This window comes from Embiotoca jacksoni, unplaced genomic scaffold (genome assembly GCF_022577435.1).
Source record: "Embiotoca jacksoni isolate LCO1_2020_lvr unplaced genomic scaffold, fEmbJac1.0.p SCAF_4, whole genome shotgun sequence".
NCBI lineage: Eukaryota > Metazoa > Chordata > Actinopteri > Embiotocidae > Embiotoca > Embiotoca jacksoni.
Window position 1 is genome coordinate 17,513,977 of NW_027185392.1, and position 25,618 is coordinate 17,539,594.

Genomic DNA, 25,618 nt, shown 5'->3' on the forward strand with positions numbered 1-25,618 from the left:
CCCGGTGAATGAGGAAGAGAAGAGCGCCTCTAGCGGCTCAACGTGGGAACACACAAACCAAGTGGCTGAACCGGGGAAGTTCCCGACAGGTTCGTTTGGTCGACAGAAGATCTACACAATGTAGGCTATTTTTTTTTTAAATTATTATTTTGTTTTACTTTTACAGATCACTTTTTATATTTTACATGTGTATTTTATGATAAACTGTCAGGAAGAGAACAATCATTGTTTCACAATATCCAGGTTTGCTCTGTTTAACTAATTGGTGTATTCGGTAGTTTCGAGCTTTAACCATCATCACAGAGCTCAGGATATTGTGAAAGAAAAATCTTTTTTTTTTTTTTTTTTTTTTTTTTACTGTAACAATCAAAGTCATCATAAAAGAAATAAAAGAAACCATGTTCTGTTTTTGTCACCGCCAACACATATGGATATTACACAATTACTTTTAACTAAAGTAAGTCAAAAATTGTCATTGGTTGCACCTTTTTGGAGAACAGGCCAAATTGAAACCTCAAAATCCCTCAGTTAGAGGGAATTAGAAGATTTACAGGCATGTAATACAGTGAGGTCGCATTGCATCAACTCCTATTTTTTCTAACTCCAGTGAAACAAACCAAAAGGGCAGTTTGGTGCTTAAATGCAACTTTTACAGACCTGTCTGCCTATTTTAAAAAGATCATGCTCCCATTGACTTCTGGGTAATATGTTCTTTAACCAATCAGAGAAGAGGTCAATTAATTGCACCTGGTATGTCTCCAGATAAACTGCTGCCGGGTGTGAACATCAAAACACATTTGAGCTTTTACTTTCTTTCTCTGTGCTACTTCACAGCGCCTGTTAAATGGACTTAAAAGTGGATGAGTCATTTCCAACACCTCTGCCATACTTTCCACCAGGTAAAAAAAGAAAAGAAAAAAGGGACTTCTTGACTGAAAACATCACTAGTTGTTTGGTTGGCACGGCCTAAAAAAAAAATGTGATTTTTGTGGTGTGTTTCTATTTTTGCAGATGAAAATGAAGCGCCAGTCTACACAATTCCCACAAGTTTCGACTATCCACGACCACCTTCTTCCTCTTTATCTCCAAGGAAGAGCCCCACCAAACCTCATCCAGGTGCATGTTCACCTACCATCTACCTCCATTTTGAATATGCAGGCCTGAGGTTCTTTGTTTATAATCTAGTTTAAAATATGTGGATTTTAAATGAGTGATTTAATGAATAGAAATCAGTTTACCTACATTTGGATTTTAATTCCAGTGTTAGTTTTGCTCTTAATGTGTGATGGGATATCATGCTTTTGAAACGATATTGGCTATAAATAATATAAACAAGACCCTATTAAATGACTGCTTCCAACACTGGATTACCAACCAGGAAAAATTACAACTGCTTCAGGCACCTTAAAACACCAGATTTACTGTTTGGCAATTAGTTTTAGACAATGAGATTAACTGTGATGTTGTTTTAAAAATGTGGGATTATGTATGACTAAAGCACAGTATCATCTAACATGATATTGCACTAAATGTGAATCTTAAATCCCTGTCTTGGAGAGGGTCCCTGTGTCATAATCTAGTTTTAAGATTGATATTGTATTTACATGATGCATATGGCAACAGCAATTGCTCACAATATGAACTATATGATATTTCATTATGACAAAATGGTGCATAATGCACAGAAGATTAGAGGAACAGGAGTTTATGAGGTTCCCAAGCAGGTTAATTATGTATGGTCTACAGGAGATCTACAGACCACACAATGTAATTGTATTTATTTTTTTAAACATAATTTTATGTGTGCCTGAAATAATCTTTTGTGGTAAACATCAGTGTGTTTCTATTTTTGCAGATAAAAGTAAAGTGGGGCTAGAAGCGGAGGTCTACCAAATATGCCAACCTTTTGACTATCCACCACCTTCTTCCTCCTTTTCTCCAGGAGTTGCCTTCTTCACCAAAACCCACTTACCCCTTCCAGGTGCATGCTCATATCATTTGCTTACATTTTGAATATGTCGGCCTGAGTGTCACTTTTTTTGTTCATAATGTTTAAAATGTACTGATTTTCAATGACTGATTTGATGATTATGAGCCAGTTTAGTGTTGACCTACATTTGGATTTTAATTCCAGTGGTAGTTTTGCTTTTTGTGTAATGGGATATCATGCCTTTGAAATTATATCTGCTATAAATAATGTAAGGATGTTTTTAATTGATAGTAAACAGTAACTGCGAACAGGTGTGTACTTTAAGTGCTTTAAGTAATCTTTCTTTTTCTTCTTTTTTTTTATATCCCCTCATGCCTTCTCTATAGTGTTTTCCACTCCCTTATATAAGGCTACTCCCAGGCCAAAGTTTGTGAGCTATGAAACGGAGCTGTATCGCTCTCCAGCTCAGGCCACATGCCCCTCCTGTCAGGCTCAGGTCACCACACAGGTTACCTTCAAAGTCGGGACGTACGCATGGCTCATGTGTCTTCTGTTTGTGTTATGCGGGTGAGACGAGAAGCATTCAAACACTCGCATCTAATCACCCAGCATTAATCAAACACCCTCCTAGACACACCCTCCCAAACGATGTGAGACTAACATGATTTCTGATTCACAGGTTGGTGCTTGGCTGCTTCCTGATTCCATTTTTTGTGAACCACTTCAAGGATGTCTATCGCACCTGTCCTCGCTGTAACTGGGTTCTTCATGTGCACAGGAAGAAATTCTGCCAATGAACACACGCTGCTGTAGTAAACTACTGTCTTTAAGTCACATTTATATGATGTACATGTGAACATCAGTTCCTGTTGTGTAGAATTCAAAAGTTTTTTAATATCATTTTAATTATGTTTTGAGACCAAATCATATCAAATAAATCTTTTTTTCTCCCAACCTTTTTGTGTCTTCTGTCTTGTAAAAAATGAATACACAACAATAAAAGAGGCTAAGCTTGAATATGTTGAGCTTGAAGCAAATTGTGTATATTCTTCTACAAATACATCCAAAATAAGCATTTGACTAAAAAGGAAAAGGTTTACTCAGTAGCTTTTTCCATCCACTGATGAAGATCATAATATACAGTTAAATGCTGTGGGAAAAGCTAGTAAACAAACCTTTATTACATTCTTTTGTCAAGCCTACTTTATGCAGGATTTAGAATTAACCTCCATAGGTTTTCTCACTGCCACTCTGATCAGTACACAGACACAGAGTTATCCATACTGAGTGGATTAGGCCCACATGTGCACTTGTGTAGTAAATGTGCCCTCACTGTTGAGACAGGAGGATTGGGTGTGTTTATTTTAGATCTTTGAGCCACACACCATTTAAGAAGTTGCAAAAGCCTCCATCTAAGGTCATACACGCCTTTTGAAGCGTGCATGCCACATCCTCCGCCCCCCTCACCCTGCTCAGGTATAAAAGGTTGCCAGGATGTCTGCTGGTCCAGGGTAGACGAGCACAGGTGGATCCTGGCAGCAACATGCCGTGGCTGTCCGCTGACCCCTGCATGGCTGAAGATGCATCACAGTATTTCACCTCCCTCAGTAAGTCGGTTTCCTCCTTAGTGCACTCTTCTTTCTTCTACCAGCACTTCAGCCACAAAAGTGAACTCCTCTCCTACTTGATGCTGTGTGTTGCCAAAATGCCATTCATACCACCAGTATCGATTGCTCGCTCTGTCTCAGGACTGACTGGTAAGGAGAAGCCAATCAACACCTCCTCTACAGCTGCTGCGGCCAAAACTAAAACTCAAAGAGAAGACAAAAGCAGCTCAGTGAAGGAGCGCCTGTCTTTAAACTTGAAGCAACTCGGGAAGAAGAGTCAACCCCGCAGTCATCTGCCAACAGCCAAAGGAGTGTCAGGGGCAGAGCTGCATGCGAAGAGAAGGGACCGCTTGCCGCCCTCATCACAGACAGGCAACGCACCTGCCTCCAGCTTGGGGGAATCTCTGTCCAACACACAGCGACACAAAAACTCGAGCTGCAGCTCCATAAAGAGCAAACCAGAGGTGAAGACGAGGACAAGGGGCCAAGAGGAGGCCTGCTTCACACTGACTCTCACACCTGAGGCTGTTCTGCTGCTGCAGCGGAGGAACCGTGAGAGACATCAACGCTCAGCCGTCAGAAATGCTGCGAGCGGAACTGGAAGCGACACGGATTCCAGACGCAGGAGGGAAAATGTCTCCAAAAGGCATCGACCAGCAATGCCGAGAAGCAGCACTCTCAACAGCAGAGTCGCTGCTAAAAACAACACTGACATGGAAATGGGAGGCATAAGCTCAATCGTGAAAATCTCCCTTCTGAATGAGAAACATAGGTATGATGATGTGGAGTACGAGGAAGAGGAGGACTATAATGTGGATGAGCGTGTGGAGTTGAAATGTACTGAGTGGCTCCGTGGGCTGGAAAACACACCAGTGGCAATGGGGAACAACCTGAATAAGAGTGCAAGCAATTTGAAAAGTTTTTAAAGGTGAATTTAAATGAGTGGTCTCCCAGCAGTCTCTGTGTGTGTGTGTGTGTGTGTGTGTGTGTGTGTGTGTGTGTTGGCTAGTTTCTGTTAGATGTTCTCCTGTACAGGTCCTCTATTTTTCTTGTGTATGCTGCAGGGATGAATCCGATTATGCTGCGCATGTGTCCCTTTGAGAGAAACATACATTGTGACATTGTTGGAGTTTTTCAAATGTGGTTATTTGCCCAAACAATTGAGGTATTCCAGTTTAAAATCATAATGCACGTCAGCTACAAATAACCACTGACATTTCTTACACTGAAATTTACATATTAATCATGCATGTGAATTTTTTGTGAATTCTATATTTTACATTGACACATGATGATTGTGTGATAAGGCGGAGGTGTGTAACAGTCTGTAAAGCGCTTGGAAGGACAACTCTTCACTATCAGAGTGCACACTCACTCAGAGCAGCACACCTTCAGAGAAAAAAGGTCTAAAATGATGCATAGGGCATCTATAGTATTTGAATTATATGGAGTGGTGCGGACAAATATCACATAGAGTAGATGGTAAATGTTTTTATGATTTCCCAACCTTAAAACTGCTTTAAGTGAAATTAAATGGACACTGTGTATTGCTTTTCTGTCATGTGTGAACCTTTTTCTACAGCCTGTTATTAAGTTTTACAGCTTACATCAAATGAGTTTACAGACATACTTTATCTTGAGTTAGATCATGATGTTGTGAAAACTTGCATTAAAAACAAAAAAAGCACATTTTTTTCAGTGTTTCTGCACAGCATTAATTAAAGAGGAGCAACTTTATACACAAGCTATTATTTTTTACCTGGGGGACAAAGAAATTTGTTGTTTTTTTTACCAAAAGATTCCCTATAAATGTGGATTTGATGCATATTTTCTTGATTGTAGCTTATATTGTCTCACTCAGTGTAAGTAGCTTTGTAAAGACTAAAACATTGGCTTGGCAGTTGACACACGGCCCCTCGTGCACAGACCAAGTGTGCTTAGTTGCAGCTTATCCACCCGGGAGTCAAATGTTACAACACGTGTGTTTGTTTGTGCATGAAAGCATTAGTGAGGGAGAGGTTCCATGACAAATCTTTCACAAAATATATTTAGAATAATAATTCAAAGAAAGCTTTATCTAGTGCAAACATGTGAAACAATAGCTCCCCAGTGTTTTCCTGTTTCTGTTAAATAAATAAAATACAGGCATGGTTGCTTATTGGTAAATAAACACATGAACGGGCATCATTTCCAGCGGTTGATGCGTCGCAGCTGCACATAGGCCAGGGTCATGCAGATAACTATGATTCCCAGCAGAGCCACCACGTTCTGCCAGAAGCCCCAAACAGAGTAGTCGATGTCCTGGCTTTCTAGGAACAGTTCCCCGGGGACACTGAAGCACAGGCAAGAGACACTTATTAAGAGTGTGTATGTGTGTGTGTGTGTGTGTGTGTGTGTGTGTGTGTGTGTGTGTGTGTGTGTGTGTGTGTGTGTGTGTATTTGTGTATTTGTGTGTTTAACACAGGTTATCAGACTCACATCGTGGTGTTCATGTAGAACAGCTGCCCTTTCATCTCATTGATGAATGCCGCCTGAGAGAGACAAAGAGATCAGGCTGAACTTCTTTGCTTCAGAAAGAGGCAGATTAAATCAACCTCACTCATCCCATTCTCCCAAACAAACCGTCATGCTTTGCTCTGCCTATCTTTCATATCTTACATTCAATCCGTATCTGAAGATACTGATCCACTTCAGCCAAGAGAGCCAGCTCAGCATGACATTGAGATTGACAAGAAAACCACCAAAGACCTACAATGGGAGACGGAAGACATAAGAGAGGGAAGAATACATTTGTGAAAAATAATTCTCTTACATATCTTCCAGAGCACACATTATGATCTGTCTCATGTATATTCTTGGTGTCTCACCATCATGAAGACGAAGGGCAGAGTGATGAGGATGTTAGCCATTGCGAAAGAAGATACACTCGCTGAGACGAGGAAGGCCAGAGCGACCCCTGACAGACTGATCAGAGACATGATCATAGCAAAGAGGAGGAAGGCCACAAAGGCAGGCTTCAACCCTGGAAGAATGACGGCCACAAGGAAACAGGAAGACATAAAGTTCTCCATAAAACAGCAACGGGGCATTTTAATACAATCATCAGGCTCCTCCTGATGGGTTTAGCAGTGAGGTCAAATGGAAGGTTCCAGACACAAAGTGATCGACAGCGGGTTCATAGATTAGAAAGACATACTCTGTAAAGCTGGAATCAGGCAACTCCCTGTCTTCCAGATTTAATCCATCAACCCTGAAACATCCTTGAGATGAAGCCAGTCCAGAAATGGGCTGTTTCCTCATTCACTACTACACACCATACTTTACTGATTTCACACTACTTCAAGACAAGTAAATAAATTGCAAAAGCACTTTACAAATTTGGGGATCTCTAGATTAGTCCTAAATATTAGTCATTTCATGGATGTGAGTAAACAGCACCTGCACCTCTCTGTACTTGATGACTGCTTGCGTGTATGTGCTTGCATGCAGGTACGTTACCCATCATATAGTAGGCGATGGCAGAAAACACGACGATGGGGATGATGCGATTTGGGATGAGATCCGCAAAGATCTTGGACAGGAAGTAGACAGACGTTCGGTAATAGCCACTGGAGTTCTCGTGACTGCAACAGGCATTAAAGAAACACATTAAACATTAACATTAAAAATAAAAATAAAAAATTACGATATCAACATATCAACATATTTCATAAAAAACCTACAATAAAAAGGTTGTTTTGTCTGTATAGCCAAGATGCAAAAAACATGAACGTTGTAGATCACTCACTAGAGTCAAAAATGTGGATTCATTGAGCAGCTGAAAATAGTCCCCAGCAACTGCACTATTTAATGTTGCAATTTACTAAAAACTGCAATGCCAAGTTGTTTTGGGAAGTTATTTATACTTTATGAAGAGAAATAAAACCAAGAAAACACTACATGCCCTGTTTTTAAAGATTTATAACCTCAAATGGGATTGAAGCTGAGTGTCATGAAGAAGGGACGCCAAAAGTAATGGAAGTATGTTGTATTATTGAGACAGAAAAGCACTGCTGGTTTTGGTCCTTCGTCGTCGTAGAGACCTTCTGCAGATGTATGTTCTTCAAAAGTACACATACAACATTATGTTCAACTCACATGAAGATCGCCCGTTCATTGATAAAGAGTTCAACAGCAGAGAGATTCCCAAACACCATGTTGATTGTAAGGAAGAAGAACGCTCCGGTCCTGTCATTGAGAGAGAGGGCGAGGGTGAGAGCTGTTTGGTTATATTTAATTTGATTTTACAATAGGACAGAGGTCGATGGTTGACTGTTGTGCTGCGGGTTACCTGTTCTGTAAAGCTTCAGGCAGTGTCAAGGGCATCTGGTAATAAATGAGTCCCACCAGAATTGCAAAAAAGATGTTAAGAGCCAACTGGGCGTAGGAGGTCTGAGGGTTCCTCAGACTGTTCACCACTGTCCTGCCACACACCACCCGCATCTGTCTCACACACATACAGTACAGGAGAAAATTATCAATATTTTTTATGGTTATGGTGACAGTAAACTGGGATCATTCAGCAGGCAGCCAAGCACACTGTCATACCAGTTGGCTGGCACAGTCGTTAAACTCTGTGACGTAACACCATTTTAATATAAGAGAGAAGTTCTGCCCAGTTTCCTCAAATGCAGATTTGCTGACCTGATAGAAGAAAGAAGTGGCGTAGTCAGCTGCCTCAGCTTCACCTTTGACCCCTTCACTGATGCTCTGGTTGACATGGTCCAGCTCTTCAATCACATTCTGGCACAGTTTGGATTGCCGATACTTTATTGCCAATGGGTTTTTACTCTCCACTTAGGAAACAGAGGACAGCCATCTCACAGTGCCATGTTATAGACAGATAAGGACAGATAGTGTAAAAAAAAAAAGAAAAAGTTTGTATTCATTCAAGGTGTGGCAATTTGAGAATAAAAAACATTTAGGTACAAAGACTGAAAAATATGAAGCTAGTACAAATTACTGGAGTATATTGTCATTTTAAGTTTGCAGGTCTCCAGCTGAGAATCTGTGGTGAGACAAAGTTTTTCATATCATAGAATCTCATTGTCATGCTCAGCTAAGCTCATTGCCACCCAAGTCTAACTTAAAACTTATAGCACAAACATTAAATTAAGCTTGTGATCTAATTCTCACAAAGAAAAGATACTTTTTTTTGTCAACGAGTATTTCATCATCTATGTTTCACAATGTGGACGGTACTGTCATAAATCAGTTAGTTACACTTCTTCAGCTCCCTCACCTTTGATTTATACACCTAGATGTTTTGTTTTACTCTCAAATGACCAAAAAACACACTTAGAGCTTCAGCCGGTGATACAAACATGACTTTGATTTATATCAGTTTACCTTCAGTGTTTGATTCTATTGTTGATTTTGCCTCTCCATTTGTGATGTCCATGAAGAAGTCAGCAGGGTTGTTGAAAGACTCGATCTGGTAGCCTGCGAGAACACACACACACACATACAGTACATGTACATCCACATGCAACTTTGTAATGAGTTTTTCTTTAAAGACAAAATCTGGACATGGTATTTAAGAAGCGGGGGGGGAAAAAATGCACCATCTAGAAAATGTCAAATTGAAGTTGGTGTGATAGCCGCACTTTATATGGTGACTAAGTGCTATATTTGTTGATTTTTTTCCAGACACACACACACACACACACACACACACACACACACACACACTCATCATGTACCGAGGTCTGTGAAGTAGTCCAGTGCCTGGCCTGTTGCTCCTGCATACACCATCTCGCCTTTATGCATCAGAGTCAGGTGGTCAAACTGTTTGAAGATGGAGTAACGTGGTTGATGAATGGAGAAGATCACAGTCTTCCCTCTTCTGGACAGCCTGGACACATGATGGAACGTTTTTTTTTAAGCCGTTACAGAGCAGCAAAGGGTAAACAAAGGATTTGTTTGGAAATAATGGCTCCTCAAATATTATTCAATGCTGACAGGGGTCAGTATGCTGCTTTCTGTTTGAACCCATCATACAGGGTGCTTCAGTTGTTGATTGTGTCTTAAGTGTGAGTATGTGCAGTCAAACGTGTGATTAATTAGTGATTGTGTTGTACCTGTGCAGCAGACCGATGATTTGGTTTGCAGTGTTGGAATCCAGTCCGGTGGTCGGCTCATCCAGAAACAGCAGAGAAGGAGAAATAATGAGCTCCATCCCGATGCTGCACCTCTTCCTCTCCCCTCCTGATACGCCGCGCAGAAACTCAGTGCCAATCTGAACACACACACACAATCACAATCACACACACGTAACACTTAGCTTCTAAAACTGACAGAAAGGGTGAAATTAACTTCTGTAAGAGAAATGTATTTTTAAACTTGCACTCACGGGTCTATTTTCTATTATTACTTTTACATAAGTCACTTTTCACTGAAGTATCAAACCTCACTTTAGTTACAATTACATGATACAAGAATACAAAACAATTCTGCGACTCATAAATATGGGACATCTGCAACCCATATTTATAATGATAATACTCTCCAGAGGAGAAGAGTAATATGCTGTTACTTTTTTCCACACTTTACATAAACTTTAGTTTGAACTTGGGCTTCTCAGATTTTGGAAATCATAGACATAGAACCACAGCAGGCCTAAAACCTAAATTTTGTTTTATAAAAAACGAATTTCTGTTTGCTCCAGCACACAAATAAGTGATTTTGCTTCTGTTACAGTCTTTAACATCAACGACCGATTCACTTTGTTTCCGACAGCGCTGTGATGAGTTAAATGTAGCTGTTAGCTTTGTGCACAGAGCTCAGTACCTTTGTGTTAGCACAGTCTGTGAGGCCCAGGTCTTGTATGATGCTGTTTACTCTGTCGTGTTTATCTGTGGAGGAGTGATGCTTTGGGTTGAGACGCAGGTTGGCACTGAACAGAAGGTTCTCTCTCACACTCAGAGTGCCCATCAGGATATCATCCTGGAAACACAAGGAGGAGGATGTAGACAAGCTACTCAAAAGTATATAATGTCAAAGAAGGTGTGCGTGTTTGTATTTGTGTACCTGAACCACGTAGGCAGAGCTGAGGTTGAGGTCAGAAGTGACAGCTTTGCCATCCACCAACACATTTCCTTGGCACAGTCCAGCAGGGTCTTTTCTGCCGGCGATTACGTCCAGGAGTCTGTCAGGACAGTGAAAACCCTCCTCGTTATGTGGCTGGGTAGCTGGTGCATGTGTATGAGCCAGTGTCTGTGTATTTGTATGTAAATGATTATGTTTCTTACGATGTTTTACCGCTTCCTGTGGCACCCATGATAGCATTCATCCCTGGTCTCATGATGCCACTGCATCAACAAAGGCAAATGTTTTATAAAAACAAATTATATTACAAACAAGGTAACAAGTTTCATTTAAAAGTTATTTTCTCAACCTTTTTTTTTTACATTTAACACAATTTTTATGTATAAACTCATATTATTGTTGTAATTTTCAGCTTTATTTTTAAATGCTGTTACATTTTTCATAGCTAAAAATACACAGTAATTATACCTGACATGTCTCTTGGAAAACCTTATTTGAAGGCAAAACACATTCATCAATCTGTGCAATTCATAGAAATATTTGTATTGGCCTATTTTAAAAATAACAACAGGAAGCAAAGCAGCATCAAAAAAGTAGCACTGGAGCCAAAAACTGTAATGTCATAAAATGAAATATCTGTCTAGAGTCAGTCATACTTTGATTATCTGATTTAAATGTATGCTGCTTGAATAGATAGATAGATAGATAGATAGATAGATAGATAGATAGATAGATAGATAGATAGATAGATAGATAGATAGATAGATAGATAGATACTTTATTAATCCCCAAGGGGAATTTTTTTCCCGCTACAGCAGCATTTATAGATGCAGGAAAGAAATAAAATAACAGTAAAAAATATTAAATATAAAAATGCACAGTATATAAAATAAAATAGAATAAAATAAAATAGAATAGAATAATTAAATTAAAACTAACTAAACAATAGTGAATTGACTGGTTCCAACCTACAACACTATGAGCTAACCCTGAAATAATACACAATCTCACACAAACGTGATAGAAAATAATACATACAATAATAATAATAATAAATAATAATAATAAAACAATACATACAGAATTTGTATATATATAAAAAAAGAAGAGATGAACTTTTTGTGTCACCTGCAACAGGTAGCTCTAGCATTTTATCAGACAGCCACCGCCCAGTAACAACACTAACTATGTACTGTATAATAGTATGGCTTTGTATCCTACCTCACATCTTTGAGGATGTACTTTTCAGGACCGATCTTGCGGCAGCAGGTGGTCTCCTGAACACGGTAGTGCAAGTTGCTGAACATGACAGTCGGGCCCCGTTCTTGGAAACACTCCTCGACGCTGCGAGCGGTCTGCTCCCCCTGAGTCATCTTCAAACGCAGCTGTGTGACCCAGAAAAAGAGACAACCAGTCCGACACAGAGACCTGTGCAGACTGAAAGAGACAGACAGGTGAGCGAGAATCTAATTAGTACGTTTTTGTTATAACTCCTCTGAGCTTTGGACGCCCTCGGTTCCTGAGCTCATAGACTTGTGGATCAAAAAGATAGTGTAACATTGAACTTTGCTCTCAACATCTCAATAGCAGCAATAAATGAATCCAGGAAGCACAAAAAAAACCAAAAAACTGTTCAGTAAACAGCTGATGATAACAGATGACAATGTTTACACTTTGTATTCTGCTGCTTACCCGTACGTAGTACAAGTTCACAAAAACAGGGAAAGGACTTCAGTCAAAACAAAACAATTACACAAAATTGAAGGCTGTGGTATAAAGATTTTCCTGAAAGCAAAACAAGTTTTTGAGAGAATATATAACATGTTACTCCTTTAAAAAAAAACAAAAAAAATTAAATAAAATTAAAACGCAACCCCTGTTCAGGGATTTCGTTGCTTTGATGGTAATTGGTCTGGTACGACCTTTAAGTTAATAAAGCAGCATCAGGGACGTCACTGAATATGTTAACTGACTTGAGCTACTGATAGAGAAGGGTTTCATATTTAACATTAACCCACGATTGTTAGTTGGCCTCAGTAGCTCCTCGCTATTGTGCACAAGTTATATTAATTTACAGCACGAAACGTGTCCAGCTGACGGACGGATTGATTTCTGTGGTCAGACTGTCCCCTGTCGTACAGAAGGCTGCACAGCAGGCTGTCGAGAAGAAAAACGCTGGGTGGGATCAAAGTTGTTTTTGTCTGAGTGTTTCTCCTTTTCTGCCAATCGGCCAATCAGGCTTCGTGTTTGTCACTTAGACCCGCCCAGAAAAAACCCGCCGCAGCCAATGGCTTTCCCGCACAGTGAGAAAGTGGGAGGAGCCAGTCGCCCAAATTCTAAGGAGTTGTCGTCGTGTTGCTCAGTTTGGTGTTTTACAGTTGGACGGCCGGGAGGAGGAGAAGTCCACCATGCAGCTCTAACAGCGACTACATGTCTTTATTTTATATAGGTGGTAGGATTGTGTGATATTTCTGTAATATTAAGGCAGACCGTTTTAGTAAACCCCGGAAAAAAAAAAATTAAAAAAAAAAAATCCAGTATTTAACACGAAGGCTCGCCTGACGTTAGCTATGGAGGAGAAGAAGGAGGAGGGAGAAGCGGAGATCCAGGAGCACGGCCCCGAGCACTGGTTCTCCAAATGGGAACGGCAATGTCTGTCCGAGGCTGAGCAGGGCGACCCAGACGAGGAGGAGACGGAGCAGAGCCAGCAGAAGCTGTGGCACCTCTTCCAGAACTCGGCCACCGCGGTGGCTCAGCTCTACAAAGGTAACGGGGAGCTGGCGCGTCTCCGCCGGGCACACAAAGGGCATCGCTCCGGCGAACAGCGCTCACTACCGGCCGGTGATCACCGACGGTGGTTGTTTCCACGGTTGTTTTTTTTTTTATTTGTTATTTTTTATGATGGGGTGGAGAACTAAACAGTTTGTATTCTTTCAAACTTCAGTATGACATCGTTTTTGTTTTTTTGTTTTTGTTGTTTTGTTTTTTTTCTCTTTTCGACACCGCGACCCTGTTAGCCGTTGCTAGCTAGCGGAAGCTAACGCCGCCGCCTGTGCTAACGCTAGCAGCGGCTAACAGCCGGTCATCGTGTCCCGTGTGTCGGACAACGAGGCTCCGGGAGGCTCCGGTGAAGCAGCTCCGGGGGGCGGGGGGCCTGAGCTGTCAGAGGTCTTCCAGGGCCGAGCAGCTTTTATTTAAAAAAAACAAAAACAAAAAAAAACAACCTCCTGCTAAGTGTCTCTTTTTTTTTTAAAACCAACACCGGGTAACTCAGCTGTGATGTTGAGTTTCACCTCGTTTGTTCACGACTCTCTCAAAGTGTTTCTGTCCCTTCACGTCTATCTGGTCAAAATGGCGATAACACCGGGAGGGAGGTTTGCAGGCCGGAGACAACACGTTTGTTGACGCTGTAACGCGGTGTTAACTGTCGCAGTGTTGTGGTGGATGTTTTTAAGTTGACTGCGCGGAGACATTTCTTTTATTTATTTAATCTCCAGACGGTCCAACTCACTTCTGCTGATGTCTGCATTGTTGTTCATAGCCAGAACAAAATGGCGAAAGGATTATGTGTGTGTGTGTGTGTGTGTGTGTGTTGAATTGTCGTTTTGCCCAGCTGAGTAGTTTGAACACTCACAGGTCCTCCTGTCAGGCTCCTGGTGGCAGCACATGTTGAAAAGGGAAACGTCCTGAAATGGTTGGATAGATGTGAACTGTTAAAGTTTGTACTGCGAGTTCAAATGTTCTTGGTTCACCCTCATCAGTTTGTAAATAGGTCTTTATTTTTTTTTTTTTTTTTTTTACAGCGACACTATTTTGCAACATGATGCAACTACTTGTCAAGTGAAGTCATTATCCTCCAGTTAGTAGAGAAATCCTGCTGGTTTCTATACTTCTGCTTCATGCTCACAGACAGCAACAGGACTGTATCTATATAAAACATGACACCAGGGAGGACCCCCCCCCTATGAACGGCCCCCCTCCCCCCCTTGCGGATTAGATAGCAAAAGCCAAGACTGAACTTGTGAAAGGGTGTTTTAGTCGGATATCGCTCGATACGCCCCACATGCACATATTTGTGGGTATTTTTTTGTTGCAAATCCCTGGCGGGTGCGTCGGTCCTCCGCATCTTACGTACCGAGTCATACGCACCGCTGCGATCACTTTTTGACCTGACTGGCGGGTAGGTTTGACACAAATCGGTTGTCAATTTTCACGTAATCGCTCTTTAAAATTGTTACGCTCGCGGGAAAAACAAGTGAAATGTTGGCTTTCTGTTCAGTATGCGCAAGTGCAGTTGGATTATAGAAAATCTTCGATGACCGTTTGTCTAAACTCCCCAAAGAAGCAACCCGAGCGCTGTAAAGGGGAGTTTGAAATTTCTGCAGCAACAATGCTGTTTTAAAGTTATCGTGACAATCTTAACTTTGTAATTTACAGATCGAGTGTGTCAGCAGCAAGGTCTCTCTCTCTGGGTGCCCTTCCAGAATGCAGCCACTGCCGTCACTAACCTGTACAAAGGCAAGTAACGCGTAACTTTGACCGTTTCCCATCTTGGGGTGTCTTTTCGTGGCGTTTTGTGTTCTGTCCTGGAAGTAGTGGGTGCAGTGCAGATTCAGATGGGGTTTGCTACGTCCCGGTGCACTAAAACCAGTCATCCTTTTGTGCCATCAGAGAGCATGGAGGCCCGCCAGAGGAGTTACGACTTGGGCATTCACTTGGGACACCAGCGTAGGAATAAGGAGGTGATCGCATGGGTGAAGAAACGCAGAAGAACCATCAGGCGAGAAGACCTCATCAGCTTCCTCTGTGGCAAAGTCCCACCCCCACGCACAGCGCGGGCCCCGCCCAGGGTTGCCATGGTGTCTGCGAGCAGACCGTCGGCTCCGGAGACGGGAAGCTCGGTGGAGACCGACCTGCAGCCCTTCAGAGAGGCCATAGCACTGCACGGTTAGTCAAAATACCATGTTCAGCAGGAAGAATGGAACGTGAGGGTTCATACAACTTCATGTCACTTCATATGCATCATCTTTCTTCCTATTCAGGCCTTAGCGGCGCCATGGCCAGCATTTCTGTGCGTTCTGGTCCTCCTGGTTCCCCAACTCACCCCGCCCAGTCCCTCAGTCGCCGTAGGAATGGTCTTCATGACGTGGACCTCAACACCTTCATAGCTGAGGAGATGGCGCTCCATTTAGATTCCACCACCAATCGGAAACGAGGTCCTGCCCCCTGCAGTGATGTCATCACAGACTCACCCACCCATAAACGTAACAGGATGCTCTGAACTTTTCCTACACCACCGATCCCTCCTCTGTCCTCTCCTCGATGGCCGACCGGACAGCTGATGGGGACTGATGCCTTGGCCAACCATTGAAATCTTCCTCCTAAGTTGCAGTGCTACAAATAAAGTAAAGCGTAACTATTATCAGTCTAAAAAGTTTGCCCCTTATTTACTCCCCCACATTTTCAGAAAAGGAAGTTTGTTGTTGTCTCACACGTCCTCTCCACACTAGAGTTCTGTTCTTTTTCTGAATTTTATTTTATTTTATTTTTTTTTTATCCTGTTTGTGTGGTTGCTCTCAGTAGATCTGATACCGGAGAAAGTGCATCTCACACTTGAAATCCTTGAATTGCAGAATGTTGCATTTAGGTCTTGTTTGTTTATTTTGGCCGGGCTCCTTTGTGCTTCACAATTCAATAATCCGATGAACCACACCGTTTCCTCCCGTTTGCAGTTCTCCTCTTTCTTCAAGCATACTTCCTTCTCTGTGGAATGCTGGTCAAACCAGACTGGACTGAAATCCGGGCTCCTCGGGAGGCTGAACTGCCTTCCCTACTGTGTGGCTCGACTCAAAAACGCTTGTCAGCGTGTGTATCTCATTCTGCTGCTGCTCTGTGTGTTTGCGTATCTGACAGCAGAACTGCCACTGACTGTGTTGTACTTGTCTTTGCCTTTTGAGAAAGCTGCTACAGTATCTCTGGTTGTTGTGCAACAGTGAGGGAGTGTGTGCGCGCATGTGGGTGCAGGGTTCTGGCAAATCCAGCATCCACCTGACCGAATTATTTCCAATATTCATCCTATTTTTTATTTTCTTTAGTTGCTCTTTGCAGCTCAAACCGGGGTTTTATCACAAAGCAGGTCAGTCCAATTCGCACAGATAAAGTGGGGCAGTGGAACGGAAAATTGAGATGCATTTTCAGCAAAGCTTTCTGTTTTTGCGAATACTCGTATTCTGCATCCTTATTTGCAGTTTTATAACCACACTCTTACCCATTGTCAAGTTTACAATAGAATATATATAAATATATATACGCACAGTTTCCAAATCAGCATCCAAATGCACTTGACTGGTTCTTGCATTTTTGCATTACAAGCAGTAACTGTTTTTGCTTTCTACCTACTTTGTGTTTACATTTGATCCATTAATAGGCACTTAAAAAGACTGTTGCATCGCCATCATTTTGTCTTTTGACTCGCATCTCTTTCACGCTTGTGATTTCAGCTTTAAACCTAGAAAATGACAAGGGGAATCTTCCTGTGGACTAAAAGGGGCCGATGGCTGTGATATTTTTTTTTTTTTTTAGCCAGCTCATGGACTATTGGGTGTGTTGGTTCAGCAAGAAACCCAGTTTTTGCTAATTTCACACACTGCTTTGTGATACAATCTTGTGTAATGTGTGTAAATAACATGTAGGTGCTGTTATATGTGGTACATACTGTAAAAAGAAGTGCAAATCCATTGGGATGTCCATGTACAATAACGATTCTGACATTAAAGAAAATACAAATGTTTATCTTAAGTTGTCTGTGAGTTTTCTAACATGATTTTGATGTTTTACAGACTCTTTGCATCACCTGCTTGAAATCTTCCAGCAATGCAGGATCAACTTTCCTCAGAGGTTATTCTATGAATTACCTCAGATGTTTTTCGATAAAGAGCAAAAAGCTGAGTGTTTCAGCTATTATCTATTTCAGTGGCTGGCCTGTTAACTTAACAGCTTCCTTTTTTTTTCTCAGTTTCTTAACGGTCTTGTTTATTTCCTTTAAAAGAGAATTTGTTTTCAGTGATTTATTGCATCTGTCTCAAAGGGCAGAAGAATAAAAGACTGATTGAATGATTATATCTCTTGTTTGTTATGCTGCATAGCAGAGTTCTGTTTGAGGAAAGTTGCGGACAAACTTCAAAACAAATTGTGGAAACATTGCAGTTCAGCTGCTCTGACACACGGGGGTGACACAAACGACTTCATGCTGCTTTCTGTTTTCTTTCTCAAGGGGAGCTCCTGTTGCTGTACACACAGACAAGGGACATAATGAGTTTTGATCATTAAATTAAATAATTAATAAGGTGTTGAAGCAGAAGTAATGCATGTACTTTGCATCTTTAATCTGTCCAGAGATTGTTATATTTCAGTTTTGTGTCTGGTTGAGTTCATTTTGTTCCCAACATAATCATTTTATGTATTGATGAAATGTCAATGTGATTTTCTTCTTTCCTTCCTCACTTTGTTTAAGGAAGTGGGATTTGTGTTTTTTTTATTCCTGCCTGACAAGTTTATTCTTTGTTTGCATTATTTACTCACAGAGCAACCTGTTGAAGGGGGACATAAAAAAAAAAAAATCATTAAACAACCAAATAAAACAGCAGCAAGTAAGTGCCACTAAGAAACACAAACCACCGTCACACAATTATTCATATTTTAGCATTTCAGGTGTCACTTGAGGTGACTCAGTGCATTTGTTTGCAGTTTACACACTTATGCATACTGATGAGTAATTAGAAGTGGTTATGTGCCTAGTTCACCTAGACAGCGTGTGAATATCATGAGCCAGGGGAAATGAAGCACCAAGACCATCAAACCACAAGCAAACTTTTCTTTTTACACACTTTTCTGTCCAAATAGGCCACAACCATTTCCACCCACAAAGAAATTTTCTTCACTTTATACTACCACTCCTACAAATTTCATCCCCATCTTTACCAAATGTTGTCTATAAAGCCTACAGGATCACTTTGAAAAGGGCAATCAATTAGTCTTTGATATCCCATTTTCCTGTAACTTTTGCCAACATTTTGTGTGCGAGTCTTATTTGTCCATATTTGATGATACATGCACATCACAATTGATGATATTTCATTTTTGTAATGCGCAATGGTCATAAATCAACAGTCATGAGTGTCACTCGCATCCTCTTGATAAAAAAACAAAAACAAAACAACAACCTGGTTATTAAAAGTGTTCAAATGCATAAGCTCAATGCAGAGGGGTTAAACACAGTTTTGCGATTTGTCAGGGACTGTATGAAAATAATTTTTCTGTTAAACCAAGCTAAAAAAAAAAAAGACATGGTCCAACCCCTGTCTCAAAATAACAACACTATTTAATTATTATATCATTCATCACAAAAATGCATGCCACAATCAATTCAAAGTGGAATTGAAATGAAAAATAACATATATATCCTGGGTGAGAAAAAAAAATATCAGATCCTATCCTACTCTACCCAAGAACTGAGACGACATCCTCTCATTGTAAAACACACACCTTACAATGATTTCCCTTTTTTTTTTTTTTTTTTTTTTTTTTTTTTAGCAAATGTCTGCAGATATTTGATTTCATGTCACTCTCTGATCTGATTGCAGGTTTGAGCTCAGTGCCAGCACACACACACAAGTACTCTTGGAAATTAAGTACTGCAGTCTACCTTTACTAAATCAATGCCAAAGAAGCACCAGCACTTAAAACAGTTATTCAGTCTATGACGTGCCAGAGAAAAGAGCTAACAGGCCAACGAAACACACTTGACCTTGCACTTTTTTGGACTCCACAGTTTGATCCCCTATGCCAGTCCGTCACCACAGAGGTGGATCAAGAACGGCGCTCTCTTACACCACATCCAGCAAGAGTCTCTGCCCTTTCGTTCCTCTGCTGACGCTGCACACTTGTTTTTGTTTCATCATGTATCTGAAGGCTCTAAAGGCTGCTTTTTGATGGGACCATGGAAGAGGAGTAGAGCTGACCGCAAGCTGTTTCACACTTCAAAAGAGGTGTGTGTGTGTGTGTGTGTGTGTGTGTGTGTGTGTGTGTGTGTGTGTGTGTGTGTGTGTGTGTGTGTGTGTGAGGGAGAAAGAGAGAGACATGACAAGAAGCAACAAGTTGAATGTTCCAGAAATCCCCTCGAAGATGGCCATCTGGGCTGCACACACACACACACACACACACACACACACACACACACACACACACACACACACACACACACACACACGTCTGTTCCGTCATATCAATTGTATGTCGGTGTGGGCTTGTCCATTGGGGAGTTTTCAAGAGGAGACAGCTGACGATCAATGATGCACTAGTTGTGCGTGTGCGCGTCGACACACACAACATCAACACAATGGTTCATGGTAATTGCTGCACCAGCTTGCGCTAATTGATCGAGAACGCCGTGCTCACACACTCACACACACACACACACACACACACACACACACACACACACACACACACACACACACACACACACACACGCACACAAGCACATTCACACATTTGCGCACGCACATAGGCAGAAGCCAATCAGGCAGACTGAGAATGTGTCCCTGGAGAGATGGAGCAGCCGGAGATCAGGGGTGGTGGTGGTGGGGGAGATGGAGAGGTGGTAGGGGGGGATAACAGGGGAGGAGGAGAGGAGGAGGAAAGAGAGGTTAAACACTCCCCAGAGGCGGCTGCTAGTCAGGGCTCTTAGTCTTGTGCACACAGGCTGCAGGAGGTGAGCGGTGCGTGGCGTGCATGAAAACACAAGGTCTCCGAGATTGTCTCTCTATTTCTGGGTCTGCAATATTTTTGTGAATGTTCCTCCTCTTTAAAAGGAGCCCCCCCCAACCGTCACCCCTCCCCCGCCCCCCGTCTTCTCTCCCTCCATCCCTCCCTTTCTCTCAAACACAAGCATCATGGCACACACACACACCAGATATTCAGCGCTCCATGCGCACCAGCATGTCCCTGTCCTCCACAAACGCCATGAAAAAAAACCAAAAAAACACCACACGAGCTGATCACCATAGCAACACGTTATATATCTTCCAGCAATATTTATCCAACCCGGAGAGGTGGTGGTGGTAGAGTAGATGGAAAGGGGAGGCAGAGGTGGTGATGGTGACGGTGTGTGTGTGTGTGTGTGTGTGTGTGTGTGTGTGTGTGTGTGTGTGTGTGTGTGTGTGTGTGTGTGTGTGTGTGTGTGTGTGTGTGTGTGTGTGTGTGTGTGTGTGTGTGTGTGTGTGTGTGGAGGGGGTCGTGATGCAACTCTAAAATTCAAATGGTCATTACAGAAGAAGGGCTGCGGTTCACATGTACGGCCACAGGGCGGCAGCAGCGTCCAGCGCAGCAGGACGGGAGCATCGCCAAGCATCATCGCTTCAACACCAGTGGCTTTCAGATTACAGCCGGCAGGTTTCACCACAACTAAATACTACAGCAGCTTATTTCACTTTTTTTTTTTTACTGGAAAGAGAGTGAAATTGGCTGGTGGGGAATGAAAGTCTGTCTGTGTGCATCTTCAGGGCCCATGAGTGAGAACCACTAGACTGGATGCAAAAGGTTCAAAAGAGGAAGCCTTTCCAGTATGTCCTCAAAAGCAACACCTACCAGTGGGATGCTGGGCACGCATTAAAGGATGGAGAAAATGATTGAAGAGGAGAAGAGATAGGAAAATGAATGGTGGGGGCAGAAAAAGGAGCAGGAATGATGGCAAGGTCCCCCTCCTCCCCAAGCATAAGGATTAGATGTTGTGCTGCTGGCTGCAGATGGGTTTGGGCGCGATTCTGCATGTGTGTAATGTGTCAGTGTGTGTGTGTGTGTTTGCTTGTGTGTTTATTTTTTGGGCTCAGGAAGCAGGTTAAGCAAGGAGTGTGGAGAGAGAGAGAGAGAGAGACAGAGAGAGACAGAGAAAGAGAGAGAAGAAAAGGAGGGCGAGGGGAGTGAGGAGGATGAGAGGAGGGAACAGGATGAAAGAATGTAGGTGAGTCTAGGAGGAGAGGAGGCCTAAATCCTCACTGAGCTCCTGGGAGAGAACAAGGAGAGACACATGGAGACTAATGATGTGAGAAAAGGGTAGATGTAGAGAGGAAAACAGGAAGGGACTGACGATGTGTGTGAGCCAGAGCCATATAGATAGGATGGGGGGGGCAAAAAGTGTACGTGAAGTCTCCTCGCTGTCAGGCTGATATAGAACGACCCAACAGGACCTGACAAGAGTCTGATAGGATCAGCTCCTCTGCATGTTCACTCACTCATCCACACCTACACACTTGCCCTCACACACACACTCACAGTCCCACTTGCCCTCTCTTCAGCACCGCTCCATTTTTCCAGTATTCTGTGCTTGAAGTGATATTTCGTTTTGGTACATTTTAAATTTTTCAGCAGGCTCTACCTGGTGTGAGTCTGGGAGGCATTAGGCCTCGACAGTGCCCAACCGTACCTCTGTGAGTCGATGGGTCAGACTCAGTTCAGCCTCTCCGCCAGACTCCGTTCATCTTTAACCTGAAAAAAGGGAACCTGCAAAACAGAAAATGTTGTTTTCAGCCCAGCGGTTTGCTCTGCCTCCCTGTTGTGCTCCTCTCTTGGAGGTCAAGGATGTTAGAGATGTGTGAGTGCTGCTCAAACTGTGATGGGGACATGTTTCAATTAATCAAATAAACTTTACTGATAATAATGTTTAAAGCTACAAATAAATAAATAAAAAAACAACAGGAAAAGGTTTCCTGTAGTGGCAAATCTACTACTGCCATCTAAGTCATCTCTTTTAGCTTCAGGGTTTTGTTTTTTTGCCTACAACTTTACTGTTCTTTACTTTTGACTCATTAACCTAATTTCTAGATTCAACATGCAGTGGAAAAAAAGCTCCAATAATTCCCACGAAGAGTAAGGCAATTAGCAGGGAAACTTCAGAGAGCATTTAGCTATGAAACAGACAAATATTGAATTGCTTAAGACCAAAAACAGAAGTAGACTTCATGCCAGAACTTGATTTTCATTCATTAGAATTAGAATGAATATTGACCTTAACCTTCATCTGGCGGCCAGAAACATGACTCCAAATAAATGTTAATGGTATCGTATCCTTTGTTCCATACAGTGTCGTCTCGACTGCATCTGAAGGCAAAAGTGTTTGAAATGGTTTCGATTTGCTACATTCAAAGGTAAAATTCCTGCTGATAAAAAGATTAAATAATTAAATATTCTTTGTATATCAAAGAATATTTAATTATTTAATCTTTTTATCGGCTCTGTTGCTGCAAGAGGCTGAACGACTTATTTGTCAAAACCTCCTACTTTATAAGTTGATTATTATATGTCAGAGTTGTGTTTCTTCCTTGTTCTGCTACCTGCAAGTGCCTAAAAAAAAAGGTAAATTGCTGCAGAAACCCTGAGACTTGGCAGGTGGAAATGAATGTTGAATAAGGCTGTCTAGCTGAAAGGAGGTCTTTTCAGCCTGTTAAAGATTAAAAGAATTTGGAAAGAAAGGTGTTAACCAAAAAGCTCTAGTTTGGTGAGAGCATGCAGAGGTGTGTTGGGAAGCATCAGAGAAGTAAAAAAAAAAAAAAAAAAAAATCCTTTTGGTGACTCAGAGAGAGGAGGCAGATCATTGACTTGGCTGTTCTCTGCAGGCACTGGGACACGCTGATCTTGAGCCAGATTACTGTCTGAAGACAGGAGGGTATTTTTCAGGATTTCCTCAAATTTACAAGTCATCTAATTTGGGAGGTAGTATTTGAAGATTCGAAAGGGTGTGAAGTCCATTTCCTCAATGGAGGTCAGCAAGAAAGCTTATTAGTGGAAAGGGCATAATTTTCATTTCAGCAGTAGGGCAAACATCTTCTGGGAACTACTCAGGCCACAATTATATTCTTCACCACCGAGCACTGCTCTTAATGGGATCTTATTCAAGCACATAATATACTGCAAAAACTCAGTGTCTGGCACTTAACACGACATACTGCCCTGATTGGTGAACTGAGGATCGGAGGGGACTGTTGGCTGTAATTTAAAGTAGCAGCGAACATCTGTTGTGTTAAAAAAAAAAAATGCAATTTAAAACATATAAATAAATGTTTTTCATTTGGAGATAAAATGAAACATGCATTTTTTTTTTGACTATCCGGAAAACACGAACATAAATGTTTTTACTTTTTTTTTTTTTGCAAGAGACATCGTGCTGATAAATTGGTTAGCTTTAGAGTTGTTTGAAACGAGCGGCACCCATCGGTGACGTCACCCATTGGTTTGTGAACTGCCCGTCTGAAGCCTAAGGTTTGGATTTTGGCTGTTGTCATCTTGTTTTTTTTGGAGCCAGATGTGCTGGGGGGTGGGGGTGTGGGGTGTGGGGGGGGGGGGTGAGCAGTGAACCTCATTCGATCTTCTTTGGACCCCGAAGACACTATGCCCCGCCCAGCTATAGCCAAAACCTGACACAGGCCTGTCAATCAAACAGACACGGCTTTTTGAGGCCTAATATTTAACTAGTGATGGGATTATTTTCAACAGGACACCTTTATGACCGGTGGAAAAAAATATTGAGATGGGATTTTGTATTTCGTGAGGGAAGTTGAATGGGAGTTTACGAAGCCAGAGCCTTTTACGAGCCAACCCCCAGTGGACCTCGGTGGTATTTCAGCTGAAGCCATTTCGGCATTGGGTTCACTTTTCAGACCCAGATGCTACGTCCACTTTATATACAGTCTATGGTTTGAACGCACATTTCTTTTAACTTTGGACAGAGCCGGGCTGACTGTTTGTCCCTGCTTTTTCAGTATTTATGCTATTATGCTAAGCTAGGCTAACCATGTCCTCTCTCCAGATCTTTAGCAAAGAAAAAGGCAAATGTTTCTGCGAAATAGTTTTTTTTATTCCTTTAAAAGTAATTTACTGTCAGTGGAACAATCTCATGAGAAATACATTAATAGATAAAGGAATACATAAATAAACAATAAAATTAGATAAAACTCTAATTCACACAGCAACAATTTACCAACTTTAAACCAGCTATGAACTGTGACAAGTTTAAATTTTGAAACTCCTGTACTGAATGGTGAAGTTAAAATATCATATTTAATTAACTGTGCAGATTCATGTTACCTAACATATAAGAACATATGGATACAGGACCTTCGTCTCAGCTGTCGGTTTCTTGTTCCCTCATGCATTTGAGGAGAGGTGAGATTGTAATGGACACACTATAGAGTTAATTAAGGAGGATAAATAATTTATATGAAAGATTAAAGGTGACATGTCCTGCTGTTTCCTCACAGAATTACACCTGGGGTAAGTGGAGGGTGCGGGGGAGGATTAGATTTATCCTGACATGTTGTTATTCTTCAAGGAAAGGTTATGAATGTTTCAAGTCTATCCTAATACAGCACTCACATGTCCAGTGTGCTGGAAAGTAGCTAAGTACATTTACTCAAATACTGTATTTGAATACAATTTTGAAGTATTTGTACTTTACTTAAGTTCATTCTATTTTACTTTGTACTTTCTCTTAACTACATTTCAGAGGGAAATATTGTACTTTCTACTCCACTATACTTATTGGACAGCTTTAGTTATGTTTCAGGTAATGATTTGACACAATGAACGATACAAGCAAACAAATGTTTTCCAACCTTTTTGTCTTCAGATGTCTCACAAAAAGCAGCATGTATCAACATCGGGGTCCCATTTGAGATGTTTGTGAGTTGTTCACAACTCCTTACAGTTAAATAAAAGTTAAAATAATCCAATATCTCACTAAAAATCAAAGATTAGAGAAAAAGTAAAAAATCTGGAAACAAATTTGTGCATCAGAACATTGTTTTTTCTTTTTTCCTCTCCCAGTAATCATCTGACAAGCCCTCAGCTTTATATAGTTTAAACTAGCTCCACCTGCAGCAGGTACGACAATAACATGCTGCTGACACACTGGCACTTAAGTAATAATGATATCATGTGTACT

At 41.5% G+C, this 25,618-nt stretch overlaps 4 protein-coding genes across 5 annotated transcripts; 3 read left to right on the forward strand and 1 right to left on the reverse strand.

Moving 5' to 3' along the window:
* The first annotated feature begins 3 nt into the window (after positions 1 to 3).
* LOC138208623 (lipopolysaccharide-induced tumor necrosis factor-alpha factor homolog) lies at positions 4 to 2,871 on the forward strand. Of its 2 annotated transcripts, none has more exons than XM_069166643.1 (6): positions 4 to 120; positions 835 to 899; positions 1,012 to 1,116; positions 1,856 to 1,981; positions 2,317 to 2,497; positions 2,610 to 2,871. In XM_069166643.1, the coding sequence occupies exons 2-6, from the start codon at positions 845 to 847 to the stop codon at positions 2,725 to 2,727; spliced, it is 585 nt and encodes a 194-aa protein (XP_069022744.1). In that variant the 5' UTR covers positions 4 to 120; positions 835 to 844; the 3' UTR covers positions 2,728 to 2,871. The 2 variants fall into 2 exon arrangements, with proteins under 2 accessions (XP_069022744.1, XP_069022745.1); XM_069166644.1 differs by having other exon boundaries at positions 4 to 89.
* A 602-nt stretch (positions 2,872 to 3,473) lies between these two features.
* On the forward strand, positions 3,474 to 4,463 carry LOC138208719 (proline-rich protein 18). Its single transcript, XM_069166802.1, has one exon. It carries the CDS (start codon positions 3,474 to 3,476, stop codon positions 4,461 to 4,463), a length of 990 nt encoding a protein of 329 aa, XP_069022903.1.
* A 561-nt stretch (positions 4,464 to 5,024) lies between these two features.
* On the reverse strand, positions 5,025 to 11,996 carry abcg2b (ATP-binding cassette, sub-family G (WHITE), member 2b). The gene is made up of 15 exons (XM_069166633.1): positions 11,845 to 11,996; positions 10,827 to 10,886; positions 10,606 to 10,723; positions 10,366 to 10,521; positions 9,657 to 9,814; positions 9,279 to 9,430; positions 8,926 to 9,018; positions 8,221 to 8,372; positions 7,868 to 8,019; positions 7,675 to 7,764; positions 7,036 to 7,160; positions 6,405 to 6,559; positions 6,196 to 6,285; positions 6,016 to 6,068; positions 5,025 to 5,869 (listed from the first exon to the last, which is right to left on the reverse strand). Exons 1-15 carry the CDS (start codon positions 11,994 to 11,996, stop codon positions 5,722 to 5,724), a joined length of 1,854 nt encoding a protein of 617 aa, XP_069022734.1. The 3' UTR covers positions 5,025 to 5,721.
* Positions 11,997 to 12,983: 987 nt separating this feature from the next.
* Positions 12,984 to 17,413, forward strand: hapstr1b (HUWE1 associated protein modifying stress responses b). Its single transcript, XM_069166646.1, has 4 exons — positions 12,984 to 13,389; positions 15,061 to 15,141; positions 15,295 to 15,570; positions 15,666 to 17,413. Exons 1-4 carry the CDS (start codon positions 13,194 to 13,196, stop codon positions 15,902 to 15,904), a joined length of 792 nt encoding a protein of 263 aa, XP_069022747.1. The 5' UTR covers positions 12,984 to 13,193; the 3' UTR covers positions 15,905 to 17,413.
* The last annotated feature ends 8,205 nt before the right edge of the window (positions 17,414 to 25,618 follow it).

Excerpts from the sequence above, each read along its gene's own strand:
- hapstr1b (XM_069166646.1), top strand. The coding sequence starts at position 13,194 with ATGGAGGAGAAGAAGGAGGAGGGAGAAGCGGAGATCCAGGAGCACGGC. Across the intron at positions 13,390-15,060 it reads GGTGGCTCAGCTCTACAAAG|ATCGAGTGTGTCAGCAGCAA; the intron begins GTAACGGGGAGC and ends TGTAATTTACAG. Across the intron at positions 15,142-15,294 it reads CGTCACTAACCTGTACAAAG|AGAGCATGGAGGCCCGCCAG; the intron begins GCAAGTAACGCG and ends TTGTGCCATCAG.
- abcg2b (XM_069166633.1), bottom strand. The coding sequence starts at position 11,996 with ATGACTCAGGGGGAGCAGACCGCTCGCAGCGTCGAGGAGTGTTTCCAA. Across the intron at positions 9,431-9,656 it reads ATCATCGGTCTGCTGCACAG|GCTGTCCAGAAGAGGGAAGA; the intron begins GTACAACACAAT and ends TCATGTGTCCAG. Across the intron at positions 6,069-6,195 it reads TCTTCAGATACGGATTGAAT|GCGGCATTCATCAATGAGAT; the intron begins GTAAGATATGAA and ends TGTCTCTCTCAG.
- LOC138208719 (XM_069166802.1), top strand. The coding sequence starts at position 3,474 with ATGCCGTGGCTGTCCGCTGACCCCTGCATGGCTGAAGATGCATCACAG.
- LOC138208623 (XM_069166643.1), top strand. The coding sequence starts at position 845 with ATGGACTTAAAAGTGGATGAGTCATTTCCAACACCTCTGCCATACTTT. Across the intron at positions 900-1,011 it reads TCTGCCATACTTTCCACCAG|ATGAAAATGAAGCGCCAGTC; the intron begins GTAAAAAAAGAA and ends CTATTTTTGCAG. Across the intron at positions 2,498-2,609 it reads CTTCTGTTTGTGTTATGCGG|GTTGGTGCTTGGCTGCTTCC; the intron begins GTGAGACGAGAA and ends TCTGATTCACAG.